Source organism: Populus euphratica, unplaced genomic scaffold, assembly GCF_000495115.2.
Source record: "Populus euphratica unplaced genomic scaffold, PopEup_1.0 scaffold99.1, whole genome shotgun sequence".
NCBI lineage: Eukaryota > Viridiplantae > Streptophyta > Magnoliopsida > Malpighiales > Salicaceae > Populus > Populus euphratica.
Window position 1 is genome coordinate 35,164 of NW_011499902.1, and position 14,300 is coordinate 49,463.

Sequence of the window (14,300 nt, forward strand, 5' to 3'; positions counted from 1 at the left end):
AAAAAATATTGTGAGGTTTTTTTTTTTAAAAAAATGGTTTGATAGAGATTTATTTTAAAAAAATATTACTAGTTTTTTTAAAGAAAACAAGACTCTATTTCCCAAAACCTAAATATATAATCTTTTCACTCCATTTAAAAAGAAAAAAGGCAGCAATAATCACAAAGACCGCACTTAAAAATGTTGAAACCAATCACAAAAACACCTTCAAACTTATAAAATCAAAAGGATTATATCTTTCACAAAGGAGTACGTAACGGGTCGTAATTTTCGAGCCAGAAACGAAAATAAATTCCAAAAAAAAACAGAAAAAAAAAAACATTTACCTGGGCACCAACTGAGATTGGTAGAAGGGTCATTATCAGCCAGGAAAAGGATGAGATTAACTTTGTTTTTGGGTGCTTCTGCTTTGAATTTCTCAAACACACTGCCAAAGCTTGAAATGTTTGCATCCACCAACTTTACTGTCATTTTTTCTTTCTCAGTTTCTCAAAATATTCGAAGCCTGATTTTTTTTTGTTGGGTTGAAGATGAAAGACAGTGGCCGCACGGTCGGTCGGCATTTTTATAGGATTGCTACGTTGTGTCCTCATAGTTTAAGGCAACTACTTATTTGATCCTCGAAGTTTCAGAAATATATTTCAGTCTATATTTCGAATCTATATGCACATGGACGTTATACGAGGTACCATGAGGTACCCCCGCACACACACATACAGTTACTTAAAACGTTCAACTTTACTTAATTTGAAGTTAAAATATCTTATATTATTTGGTATATATTTAAAAGTGATTCGTATTGTTTTGTTGTATTAATATGTTAGAGGATAGAATTGGGGCCTACGAGGCTTGAACCGGAAAGGCTTGTAGGTTATCAAACATTATTGTGAAGTTTTTTTTTTTAAAAAAAAAAAACAAGTTTGATAGAGATTTATTTTAAAAAAATATTTGAAAATATATTAAAATAATATTATTTTTTTAATTTTAGTTTTGATATTGTATATTAAAATAATTCAAAAACACTTAAAAAATTAATTTAAAATAAAAATTAAAAGCTTGAGTGAACAATAATATTAAATAACCTAAAACTTGAACTAACTTTGTGAGTTGAGGGATTTATCTGACTTGGAACTTGTTTGACTCAAGAGCTTGAATTGATTCAGGTCGAAGGAAAGAAAACTCATCTAACTTAGTAAAAAACCTTTGATTGATTTAATTGATCCGATTAAAACGTAACTTTTAATTTATTAATTTATCTTACAATAAAATATTTTGATTTGTTATTAAATAAAATAAAATTGAGAAATATTATCTCTTAAATTATAACCGGGCTTTCTCAACTGAGTTTTATCACAATAATGTTAAATAGTTACATGTAAACTATTTATATGAAAGAAAGTTGTGATATTGTAGTTTATATGATTTGTTAACCATAATTCATAAACTCCGTAATTATATAAAATATAAAGTTAATTGTTAAAAACAAGTTGAAAGAAAAAAAAAAGAATAAGAATTTAAAGCAAATAGAAAACAAATATCCTCACACTAATTACTTCCGCATTAAATTTTTTAAAAAGAAAGAGCTAAACAGGATCTAGGTTTCAAAGTACACATAAACTCATTGCATTGAATTGAAAAAATATAATGATTATTTTTCTTTTATTAACATAAATCATTGGACTAGCTATTAAAAATAATATGATCTTTTCACAGTATTTATTAATCATTATTAGATTGACAGGGTAAATTAGTTTTTTTTTATTTTAAAAGCATAATAAAATGATTATTTAATTAGTGTGTAGGGGTTTTTTGTATTTTTATCTTTCAAAAGCACAATAAAATAACTAAATTACTCTTAGAAACAAAAATTCTTTAACGAGTGATGAAGTGTTTTTTCATACTTTCATTTTGGTTTTTTTAGTTATATAAAGTTTATAGAAGGGTAATTTGGTATTTTAATAAATATAAAATATAATTTAAGAACAAAACTACCCAACGAGTGAGAGACACCCATTCTCTTTCAGCGACATGTGAGGCGTATTCCATCAACCTAACGTCGTCTTTCACAATGATGTTGAAATTGTCTCGGTGACCTCTTCATTCCTAGATATTGTGTAGCTTACTAACTTTTAATTTGGCATTAGCAACCTTCTCTTCTTATCCTTCTTTTTTTTTTTTAATTTTAGCATACAACCTTCAAAATTTTCAAAGTAATCCTTCAATTTATTTTTTCTTCAAATTTGGTTCTTGCTTTTTTTATATTGCTATATGAAGTATTTGAAATAATTTATAAAATTAGAACCTTTATTTAATTTTATCCTACAATTTTTTTATCAGTCATATTTGATCCTTATTTTTTTATTGCTATTTATTTTATTTAAGATTATTTTTAAAATTAATTTTTTTTATGATTTCATCCTCCATTGGTTTTTTTCTTATCAGATTTGATCCTTATTATTTTGATTATTTTTTTCTTAACTTGACAAACATTTTAAATTGATATTTTTTTTATTTCATCCTTCAATATTAAATTTAGTAAAAATTGAGTTTTTTAATTGAGTCCAAATCTATAATTTCATAGGTTGCGAGCTTGAAATATTAACCCAAGTTTATGAAATTTGCCTAGATTTTCTTAATTTTTTTTAGTTTCATCAATCAACATTTATTTAATTAGAGATTTGACTCTAATATGTTTTTTATTTTCTTTCTATATGATTTTTTATTATTTTAAAAAAATAACATAGGTTATCTTGAGTCTTTTTTTTTGTCTTTCTTTGTTAAATTTCACTTTTTAAAAAATTGTTTTTTGAATTAAATTAAACTAAATTAATTGATTAAATAAAAAAATAAGATGCTCACTACATAATACTTTGTTGGATTTGCTTTCTAAGTTGTTGCTCTAACAATGCATGCAGCCTTTTTCGGTGTTGTTATGGAGTGCCTTGTAGTGGTATTATAGCAATCTTGGTGAGTTCGTTCCACAACAAAGCGATGTCCGTGACAAAGTGATGATAATTCTCTAATAAACTTTTCTTTCTTTCTCTTTCAAATATGATATTAATAACTTATTTTTTAAAGTTAATTTTTTTTTTATTCACTTTATTTAATATTGATGTTTTTTTATTGTATTATTAAGCTATGAGATTATTAAACCTAATCAAGTCAATGATCCATGTCTCAAATTTTTCTCATTTATTTAAAAATACTAGCATTGTTTGAACATTCTATTTTTAAATTAAAAAAAACATTAACTTGGTATATGATGTAGCCTAGACCACCTATTTAGTGACTGTCCAAAGATGTTGGCCGAAGAGTTTTTAGCATTATTTCTATCTTTTATGTGAATGATAGTTTATGCATGGCCTCTAAGCAGGTACAAGAAAACCATAGTTGTAATAAGTTTGGATTTAGCTATTATCTTGAGATAAAAAAAAAAATGGAGATCGTGATAATAGAAAAAATATATTTCATTATACCTTTTATTTTTAAAATATATAAATTTATTTTAAAACTGATTTTAAAATAAATTTATTTTATATCTACATTTCTATCTCTTCAACCAAATAAATTTTATCTCTTCTATATATTTCCTTTCTATCATAGGATGCTAATTAAATATAATCTAAGTTCTTGTTTGTTTTTGCTGTAACATGCACAAAAGCATCTTTTTGATATTTTTAACTAGGTTTCAACCTGATTGCCAAATCAACCCTAAGTGTGGAGCAATTTATTTTTTTACTCCTTTCAATAATACAACTATATAATTTGGAACCATTTTTGTTTCAGGAAGCATATCCAAGAAACAATGATAGGAAACAAGATGCACGCTAGCCCTCCATAGTAAGTATTAACCCATTGTAGTCAAGGCCGGACTCCATATCGTGGACTGTAGACATTAATTCAAGCATGGGGATCAAAAGTAGTCGTCGGCTCATTCATCCTGCAATTGCTCATGGCATACAAGGCAACGCAATGTCGCTCATATCTTAGATAAATTCTCTGACTAAAATAATTTTCTTAATCTGTAATTGATGAGCAATGATGACAATAAAACATAGTTCATATAGTCCAAAAAACTCTTCGTAGTATCTTTGATTTTGCAACTAGAAAGTTAGTATCTTAGCAAATGCAATTGCTAAGAGGAAAAACCAGTCCATCATAGCTAATGCAATTGCTAAGAGGAAAAACCAGTCCCAAAAAGGGATGCATCTAAAATTGAAGCTTAACTTGGATTTTTAGTGTGAGTGGTTTGGATCAAGTTAGGCTCTGTGTGGCCTTCCTGTTCAATGTCAAAGGCTGCAGTTGGCACAAGGGCCTTTATGGTTTATCATGGACCTAGATTCCTAATCCCTTGCCAGAAAAAATGCCACAGAAATTCCCCAGCTATTGTATGAGCCTTTCTCTGCCTTCAAGAAGCAATAATCAGCGTTTTGCATCTTAAAATACAAGAATGGTTAAACAGACTGATCTCTAAATGCCTAGGGGAGTTAATGTGTAATCTACATTCAGCAAATGCTGTAGAAAATATATTCTGAATAAGACACAGAATCCTACCAATTTCTGCCTAGTCTGTAATGATGACTACCACTTAACCCTAAGCTCCCTAGTCGCTACCATCAGCTTCAATAATCGCTACCTTCAGATTTATATTTTCCTGCAAGGACCTAAGACCTATAGGATGTGAAAAGCCATATACAGCAGAACAAAACACTAGCTAGTAGCTGCAGTCTTCTTCATCGTAATCTTCCTCCTCATCCATTCTTGTATTTAAGTTTGCAAGTTGAACGGGATTGATATCCATCTTTTCAATGTCTTCGAGGGACCATCCAGGCACTTCCTCATGCTTCAATTCAGGAGTTGGTTTTGTTGGGGAACTTGCAGGGACAACAGTGTCAGGTTTTGTTAAGGAACTTGGAGGGACAAAAGTGTCAGGTTTTGTTAAGGAACTTCGGGGGACAACAGTGTCAGGTTTTGTTGAGGAACTTGGAGGGACAGAAGTTAGCACTGGTTGTGTTTCTCCATTCTCATCCAAGCCCGCATTCAGGTCAAAGTCACGTACTGGAGCTTGTAAATTTCTGCCAGCTGGAATATTATCCTTCGAATCTTTAGGCTCAAAATCCTTGTCTAGACTTCCAAGTTTTGTACAGTCCTTGTCATTGTGATGACCAATGTCAGGGTCATCTTCAAACTTCCCGTGCTGTGCAGCTGTCTCCCTCTCCATGGATCTTGTCCCCCGGCCACGCCCTCTACCTCTGCCCCTACCTCTTCCTCTTCCTCTGCCACTGCTGCTTGCCTGGATTGTCTCATTCTGTCAACAAAAATTTAGGGTTGAGTTCTAGTGCAACATATTGTTCAAAAAACATAAAATGCAGAATAAATCCATAGAAGCTTATTTTCTACATTGATTAAAAGTTGCCATAGCATATGCCTTGTAGTCAATGGAGCGCAGAAACAATCTGCAGCAGGTGATACAATCTAACTTGTTTCACAAAAACTAACACCATTTAAACTAAGAGCATGGTTGCAGACACCAGGCATATATAATTCAAACTACAAGGTAACATGAAATTAGATACAATCTAACTTGTTGCACAAAAACTAACACAATTTAAACTAAGAGCATGGTTGGAGACACCAGGCATAAATAATTCAAACTACAAGGTAACATGAAATTCAACTTCCAACTTTAAGGATAACATATAAATGTTGATATCTAACTTCATGCAAAATACTTGTATAGTTTTCTTTCTCCATTTTTATACAATGCAAGACATGGAAACTCACTGTTCTGTTTCTACTGCACTCCTCATCACTGTCATTGTCTTCATCATCAGTAACTTTCCTAAAGTTGAAGCATTAGGAATGTCATTAGTCATCAAGCAATCTAATGTCCAAACTAAAATGAAGATATAAGACTAGACATTCCAAACCTTCTTTTGGCAACACCACGTTCATCACCAGTGGCATCTGGACCACCAAGATCTGGAACCTTGCTCACAATTTCCCTCAGAAAATCAAAAACATTAAAAGTCTGTACGCACTGTTTCCTGTAAATTTCATAGCAAAAATCAGACCACCTCAATTCATTGATGTTAGAAGGTGTAGAAAATACAAATGTCTAATGCCCGCATGAGGACACATGAGCGTTAATGTGCTTGTCCAAGGAGTGTGTATGTGAGTGCACTTGCCCGGGTACATGCGTGTATGTCTGTGAGCATGCCCCTGCTCGCGTGAGAGAGAGGGGTGTGTGGTGTGTGTGTGTGTGTAAAGCTACATCTCATTTGTTCTAAGGGTGGGGACCAGACCAACAATATGAATAAGACTGACCATGATCCCAAACTCAAAGCTCTGTATAGTAAAAGTAGGCTTTCAATATATTCTCAGACTGTGCCTGGAAGGTTCACTTCTAAGGACGAAAATAATATACAGTCTGCCGCTTGGCACCCATAAGTAGATTTGTAGCAACAAAGACAATATGAAAATCTTACTTACAAATGCAATGAATTCAAGGTCTTGGCTCCCCTTTTCAGAGTTATTTCATATGTTCGGTCACATAGGTCTTGCAAAAATAGTTCCAAGGCTTTAGCTGCACATTTCAATACAAATTGAATTAGTACTGTAAATGAAACAAAATAACCATAAAGAAAAACAAGTAGAACAATAAAAATGTAGCACATGAAAATATATGGAGGGGAAGGGAAGAGGGTTTCCATGCATGGTATTGGCATAGGATGACTTTATGAAGAGCAGGTAGAAAAAGGTGGTGTGGAAGAAAATAGAAAGGGGCCAAATTTCCTTTCATTGCATAAGCATGAGTCCATAACTATTTACTTACAAACAAGAAGAGGTACAGCCATGGCAATCTTCCCAACATCCTCGTCAGTTTGCATAATCTTCTTGATTCGAACCTGTCAAATAAAACCCAGATAAAGTAGATAATGAAATGCTCCAAAAATAAAATTTTAAAAAGAAAATCACTGGACATGCTAGGGAAAAATCTTATGCAAGAATTCAAGTGATATCTGTTAACTGCTCATAGCTCCTTCACAACTCAAAGCACTAAATGGGGCCAATAAAGAGTTGAACCACTAGATTCTCCTCGATTTGAAACAAACGCAAGCCCAAAGTTAAGAGTCCTTGGCATAATTCATTGTAAAAAGAAAATTATTTAAATTTCTTTGCTGTGATAAAAGCACAAGAACAAAATTAATTAACACATTCAAGATTACCTACCAAAATGCTATCCTGCTATGCACAAGAAAGGTAAGATTTACAATTTGCATGTCAAGTGATCAATACCAAAAAGAATTTAATTACAGCGGAAAGCTGAGTAGGTTCAATCAATCAATTTTTTGAAGGATGGTAAATTGAACCAATCAAAATGGTCATACCAGAAAAAACAACCAATCTAAAATGTCAAGGTTCGATAAAATCTCTTTCAGCATGGCAAAGCACTACAGTGTTGTACATAAATGGGAAGGCTACAGAAGGATGCTTTACCCACTAAAGTTAAAGTTTTAGTCTGATCTAACAAATTAGTGCCAACAAATTGTTGCAGAAAAGAAGTCATAACAAGGCATTACCCTGCTTTCTGTGTGGTAATACCTCTTGTACCACTGTCAGATGCCAGGCGCCTTCGGAACAAAGGGAAAAATGATGGCATCAGAAACATGGATAGGCTTTTTACAAAGGGAAAAATGATGGCATCAGAAACAGGGCAAGATAAAGGGGGACAGAAAGGAAGGGGTTACTCTTTGGACGAAACTTCCAATTCCTACTCCAAGTATGCAATTGAGAACAGTTTTTTGCTCTTTTGGAATTGAACTACCCATTGATGTTTCAAAATAATGCTCTTGAGCACAAATCTTCTTAAAAAAAAAATCGTGGGGTCACATTCAAGGAAAGAGAGAACAAGCTGAGACAGAGAGGAATCTCAAATACACAGTAAGCTAAGGAAAATTTGCGATTAATAAGGAAGGGGGACTGACAAATAAAGAAGAGAAAAGGTTAGAAATTGATAAAAAGAGTTGATAACTTCATATCCACCATTCAGCACATAACAAATTTGATATCCAACAATGGCGTAAAACTAAAAACTCTTTAATTTGCGCATGACGGCAAGTGTTTGCGCACACACCAGCAATAAACAATTTTTTTGCAGCTATGTTATTCTGTCTAATGGGTTATCACATCTATGTGGCTAGGTTTCAGTTTCCACTCAATTATGCACACTCCTATTACTAGTTGAGTTTAAAGACTAAACTTTCTACTCCATATTGAAAAATGGCTTACGTTTCACAGAACCAAACTACCATACATCTATCATACATCACGTGCATAGAACAAAACAATAACTTAACAGGTAGTAAGACTAAAACAAAAGGAAAACATCACTTCTAAAAAGAGCTGAGTTCATTCCTATTACAGCAAAGTCACATCGACAACCAAAAATTACAAAAACAAGATGTTTCCATCTGTCTTCCAATCAATAATCCCTAGGAAACCCCATAAAGCACAAGCTCTAGAAGTCAATACATATTAGACAGTGCCCTACATAAGGCAATTCATTAACCATAATCAAACTGGTCCTACCTCAAATTTAACCAAACAAAAACACTTGTTGGTCCACTTATTTTTTTGCTATTTCAGCCACGTAAATTAGATAAAAACGCAAAGTATCCAACAAGCTGCCCCAGATGGGCCACGAATTCAGTAGTCCATGTAAAAAAAAAGTAAAGGGCATGAAATATTATGGAAAAAATCCAAATCTAAAACTCAATAAAGATTATACACTGCTTTAAATATCAACAGTTCTCTACCCCATGTTAGTACCAACCATAAAAAAGGGGGGGAAAACACTAACAAAATTGCTAACCATGAAGAGGCCAGTAGAAAAACAAAAAAAAACAAAAAACAAAGACAATCCACAATTTTTTTACGAAAAAAAACAAAACATGAAGACAGCACCAAAGAAAGAACTTACGGCAGGGAAACGAGTGTCGAGTTTCTTTTTCATGTTGTAAGAATCTCTCTCTTCTTTTCTCTTGAGGATAAACAAGAAAAAGACAACGTTGTTAAATAGAAAATATTGTTTAAAACAAAAGGAGTGGTGATGGAGGCTGAGCAGAGTTGGGCCGGAATAAGGAATGGAAGTTTGGGGAATTTAGGGTGATTTTTTTAATTTAATTACATTTATGGGCATTGACTGCCAACCTCTAATCTTAAAAAAGGCCTGAGCTGTAACGTTACGCTTCTGCCGTCTCTTTGGTTTCCTTTGTTTTTTTCTGATCTCCATGGTTAGACTTCACTTTAACCCTTATAAATTTACTAATATTCAACTTGAGCCCCTATATTTTATTTTCTTAATTTGGGATTCTTTTTATAATGCTACCATAGAAGATGGCACGTTATTTTATTTCTTTTTCTTTTTGTTGATAATATACACACACACACACACACATATAAACTAAACGAGCAATATTTAGTTGTACTTACACTTTTTAAACTTTAGCATGGAGGGTTTATTCTTATTCTTAGGAACCTAATTCAAATTATCTTATAATCTATTTTAAAGTAAATAAAATATTATTGTTTTTAGTCATTTTATTTTTAATAATATACCACTCAATGCATGGATAATTGACTAGCCACCATTAAAACTGAGAAAACTCACTTTTCTTTTACATTGTCTTATTAATATTTTATTTTTTTCCTCTTAAATTTGCATTTATATGAGAATATTTCCATAAAAATACTTCAAAACTTATTTTTTAAAATGCTTTTATTTTGTTTCGGATTTCTTTTTATTTTTAACATCTTTGAGAAGCAATAAAAACAAACATAAATTTAAAACTATTTCTCAATTGATGTGGCTGGTTTTTTTTTTTATTATTGTTTTGCCTAATATCAACTTTTTGAGGGTCTTCGGACCAGCTTCTGCATCAAATCAAAACTATTATTATTTTTCGAACGAGTTTAAGAACGCCCCATCAAACATCGATCTGCATAAATTCTTTTATTATAAAATCATGTTTATTTCTATATTTCATGAATATTTTAAAAAATTAAAAAAAATTATTTTTTATTTATTTTAAATTAATATATTTTTGATATTTTTAAATATGTGTTAATATCAAAAATAAATTTTAACAAAATAAAAAAATTATTTATATATATTTTCTCATAAAAAATATTTAAAAAACAATTGCAAGCTGCCAACAAACTTGAAGTTGCTGCCTAGTATCAACTTGTGTTTGAGTTGAGCCCAAAATCTCTAAACCATATCGTGATTTCCCAACCGTTTATGCCATGGAGAGATCGTTTCTTGCTGCCTAAATTTAAACACATTGCAATTTGCAGGGCAAGGTGCTAATCAGCCATATACGAGAGAAAAAACCCAAATTTCTGAGCATTGTAAGCTAGCGAAGGAGTGCCCTTGAAAATCTCAAATGCTCAGAAGCACAACTTTTCTCAAATGACCAGGATTCATAGATTTCATCTATATGGTATCTACTTTAATCCAAATGTATTTTGTTTCTCTCTGGATTGTTTCATGCACCACCCAACGAAGTGGAAACAGTGAATATCTGCGAAAAACAACAAATGAAAAGGGAGCTTTTCGCATTTTAGCATAAATTGATTGGCAACATTAAATTTCACTTTGCCTGTATTGAGATTTTATGCAATAAAATTCAGTAATCAGCTTGTGCAGTCAAATTAGCTTCTGAAAATGCCAAAATATTACAGGACTCTGATAGCTGTACAAAACTTTCTTTTTTCTAAGAAAAAATGGATAAAAACCTATATTGTGAAATTGATGATGATGACGACAACTTTCATTTGAAGAAAGTATTCATTTTGGACAATGAACTAGGACAAATCTTCCATATCAACATCAAGCATGCTAATGTCACTTGTTTTCATACACATGCTTGTCTAAGAAAGCTTTAGCCAGATTACTGAAGCTTACACTTACTGTTTCAGCCGCAGCATACCTCTTGATAACATCTAAAACTTCTGGCTTTAGAATCTCTTCCTTGGTAGATGAGTTACAGAGATAATAAAGAGATCCAAGAGCATAATTAACCTGCAAGCATACAGAACTCTTAATTAAATTAAGCCATTCAAAAAACTGCATAAATATGGTTCGTAGATTCAAGGTCAACTATAGCTTCAAAGCATCCTAAAGAATTGATCCCAGTAACGAAGGAAAATTTTCTGAAAGATCAAAGAAATGTCAAAGCTATAAAATAAAAGCACACTCCATCGTGAGAATGGTAGAGTGAGGAAAACAGAGAAGAGGGGAGGGCAGCCATATTTCTTACAGGGGAAAAAAATTATTTAGGTCGTGTAGTTAGGACCACATCATCTCCAGGATGAGCAAAACAAGTTATGAAGCAGGGGGGTGGAACAATAAAGAAGCACAAGCTTTTCCACTTACAGTGTTTCTTACTGGGCTTGATAAACATTGGATAGTGAGGGGTATGCCACCGGACTGAGTGATGATAGCAGCATTTGCTGGATCTGCACGCAAGAGTTTAGAAAAAAAAAAATAATAGCATGAAAGAGGAGGCTGTAAATATGCAAAGCAAACAATCTTTGCAGCCTAATACTTGCGGTCAGCAGTATTTCTAGTTCTAGCAGAAGGACACTTTGTTGGACTTACCCACACAAGAATTGCATACTCCTCCAATCCCAAATTCCACAAGCTTCTCATTTGGTTCTGTTATGCAATCAAGGAACAGCTCCAAAACATTTAGCTGTTTAGATCACATTCAAAAGTTGTGACATGGAAGAATTATATGAAATATACCTTGGTTTATAATTATAACCAGATATTTCTAAAACCAAAATCAAAAGTATTAACCTGGCGCAAGAATGTATAGTTATAAGGATCATAAGCAAAGTTTGCCAAGTTAGCAACTATCCTCTCTTTTCTTTCTGCAACAACAAGAACAAAAATACGGTCAATAGAGGTTGTATAGGCAAGGTTAGTTTTCAATAGTTTAGTCACATTACAAGACATTGTGTGAAGTGACATTTGCAAAAATACAGACAGTATTTGAACTTGGCTACCATTACAAACAGACACATTTCAAGCATGGTCTCCACCCTCATAATCCCCTACACCTCCTCACAATGTTATAAATTGACACTCCACTTTCACTCCCATACCAGACACAAAAGCAACATTCACAACACCCAAAAAAAAAAAAAAGCATAGAGAAAGAAGCACGTCCTCTGCTGCCACCCAAGTTTCTATATTTGCTTGGGCTGCATATTGCACAGATATCCAGTGAATCTAGATTGTGCAACATTCCTCTTGACAGCGGAAATATTGCCACAGCCAAAGACTCCCATTTCATACCAAAACAAAGGGTAAATGCAAAACACAGATAATAAAGTTAGGGTGCGTAATAGCTACAAACAGAATGATATCGTGAACTGCATTCTACAGCCATGTAGAACATAGAAATCAGTTTAGTATTTGAGGACGGGCTAGCTTTGCATATTATAATTCAATCATGTAATGGAAGATTCTCGAAATCAACAAGGGTTATTAGGAAAGTAAATTCCTAGCCAACAACACAATGAAATCAGGTAAAAAGCATGAACTCTAATAATCGGAATCAACAAGGGTTATTAGGAAAGAAAATTCCTAGCCAACAACACAATGAAATCAGGGAAAAAGCATGAACTCTAATAATCTGATCAAGCTAAGGGATTAATCAGTGATTAAGGGAGCTAAGCCTTCAATGAAGTGCTTACAAGTTACAAGACATATATATAGATTGACCTAACCATATTAAACAAGACACCACGAGCAAAATTTAAAAGTACCTTCATCAGCTGCATTCTGAAACTGGTTCACCAACTCCTGTAAATCAAAAAAAAAATGGTCATTTGATTTGCTGGATAATTATTATTTTACGATACAAACAATTAAACTAAAGCAAACAAGAAAAAACAAAAAAGAAGAAGATATACAGAAGAGCCTTTCAAGGAAAGAAAGAATACCTGAAGGTATTGGAGCCTTGGGGTTCCATATTTTCCGGTTCTTTCTTCTTGTCTTTGATTATTTGTAAACATCTCTGTTGTCTTTGTTAGATAATTTAAAAGTAACTTTACTGCTCCCTCGGAGCCATGACTTGCCTTCCTCGTTTCTTACAGACCCTATGCCTGAAATCGAAGGGCTTTCTTGTTCCTAGTTCACTTCGGTTTCGGGGGTTTTAAATGGAGTCTTTGGGCTTGGCCAGTAAAACCCATTGGGTGTGATTAACTCTCTTTTTCCCAAACAAAAAACAAAAGCTAGTTCAATCCATATTTATTAAACTCCACACGGGGCAAGGCTTTGACAGATTGAACAAATTTTAAAAAATGGTGAAAACAATGCAGTTTTAAAAAATTAAAATTTTAAATTTTAATGGATTTTTAATGAGGTCAATTTTATTAATTTATTAGAAAATCTAGTTTGGACTAAACCCTAAATTAACTAGATTCTAGGTAAATCCATGGTTATCCGTGTATGTAACTAAGTTTAATAATTATGATTTAATTTTAATATAAAAAACATTTATGAAGTTTCTTTAGTTACTAAAATACAAAAATAAAATACTAATCTCAAGTTAATTGAACATATTAAAAAATAAACCACTTATATTGTTATACTAACTAGTACATTTAACAGCGTTCTATAATAAGTTAAATTGATTTTTTAAAAAACTTTAAAAAAAATAATTAGAGTATAGAAATTTTTTAATAATATTATTAAATCCAATTAAATAATTTAATTTTAAAACATAGCAGCTCAGCTTCTTGTTTAGCTTGATTTTTGAATTAATTCAAGAAAAAATTGATCTCAAGTGAATTTTTTAATTTAATAGGTCCAGAAACAATTTGAATAACCAATAAAAACATAATATATATATATATATATATATATTTATTAAAAAATAAATAACTTTTTTTTTAATATTGAACGATGTCTAATTAAATCGACATTGGTCATCTTATGACCTAGATCACGAACTTAAATGGGTTTAATAACTTTGTTGTTTTTATAAATTATTTTTATTTAATTTTATGATAAAATTAGATACTTGTAAAATTGAATACCTAACCTAAAAAATATATTTATTTGATCTTGTGATAATCCTATAAAAAAAATTAAACCATGAATTCCATTTCTCAATTCAATATTGAAAAAGAGAGAAATAACAAAATAATTAGAAAAATTAAGGGACTAAAAACTTATATATATATATATATATATATATATATATATATATATATTTTGTTTT

The 14,300-nt window shown here is 31.8% G+C and overlaps 3 protein-coding genes across 4 annotated transcripts in view; all 3 read right to left on the reverse strand.

Annotated features, from left to right (window-relative positions):
* Positions 1–549, reverse strand: part of LOC105132975 (Thioredoxin superfamily protein) — a 2,015-nt gene extending 1,466 nt beyond the window's left edge. The window contains exon 1 of the mRNA XM_011036726.1: positions 327–549. Within this exon, the coding sequence (XP_011035028.1) occupies positions 327–471 (145 nt within the window). The 5' untranslated portion in view covers positions 472–549. The remainder of the gene's footprint in view (positions 1–326) is intronic.
* A 3,816-nt stretch (positions 550–4,365) lies between these two features.
* LOC105132976 (double-strand break repair protein MRE11-like) lies at positions 4,366–9,179 on the reverse strand. Of its 2 annotated transcripts, XM_011036728.1 has the most exons (7): positions 7,672–8,924; positions 7,584–7,637; positions 6,836–6,908; positions 6,493–6,586; positions 5,931–6,047; positions 5,785–5,842; positions 4,366–5,308 (listed from the first exon to the last, which is right to left on the reverse strand). In XM_011036728.1, the coding sequence occupies exons 3-7, from the start codon at positions 6,888–6,890 to the stop codon at positions 4,715–4,717; spliced, it is 918 nt and encodes a 305-aa protein (XP_011035030.1). In that variant the 5' UTR covers positions 6,891–6,908; positions 7,584–7,637; positions 7,672–8,924; the 3' UTR covers positions 4,366–4,714. The 2 variants fall into 2 exon arrangements, with proteins under 2 accessions (XP_011035030.1, XP_011035029.1); XM_011036727.1 differs by lacking the exons at positions 7,584–7,637; positions 7,672–8,924 and adding an exon at positions 8,984–9,179.
* A 1,444-nt stretch (positions 9,180–10,623) lies between these two features.
* LOC105132977 (ARM repeat superfamily protein) lies at positions 10,624–13,220 on the reverse strand. The gene is made up of 6 exons (XM_011036729.1): positions 13,018–13,220; positions 12,841–12,877; positions 11,867–11,940; positions 11,666–11,759; positions 11,441–11,523; positions 10,624–11,086 (listed from the first exon to the last, which is right to left on the reverse strand). The coding sequence occupies exons 1-6, from the start codon at positions 13,087–13,089 to the stop codon at positions 10,910–10,912; spliced, it is 537 nt and encodes a 178-aa protein (XP_011035031.1). The 5' UTR covers positions 13,090–13,220; the 3' UTR covers positions 10,624–10,909.
* Between the last annotated feature and the right edge of the window lie 1,080 nt (positions 13,221–14,300).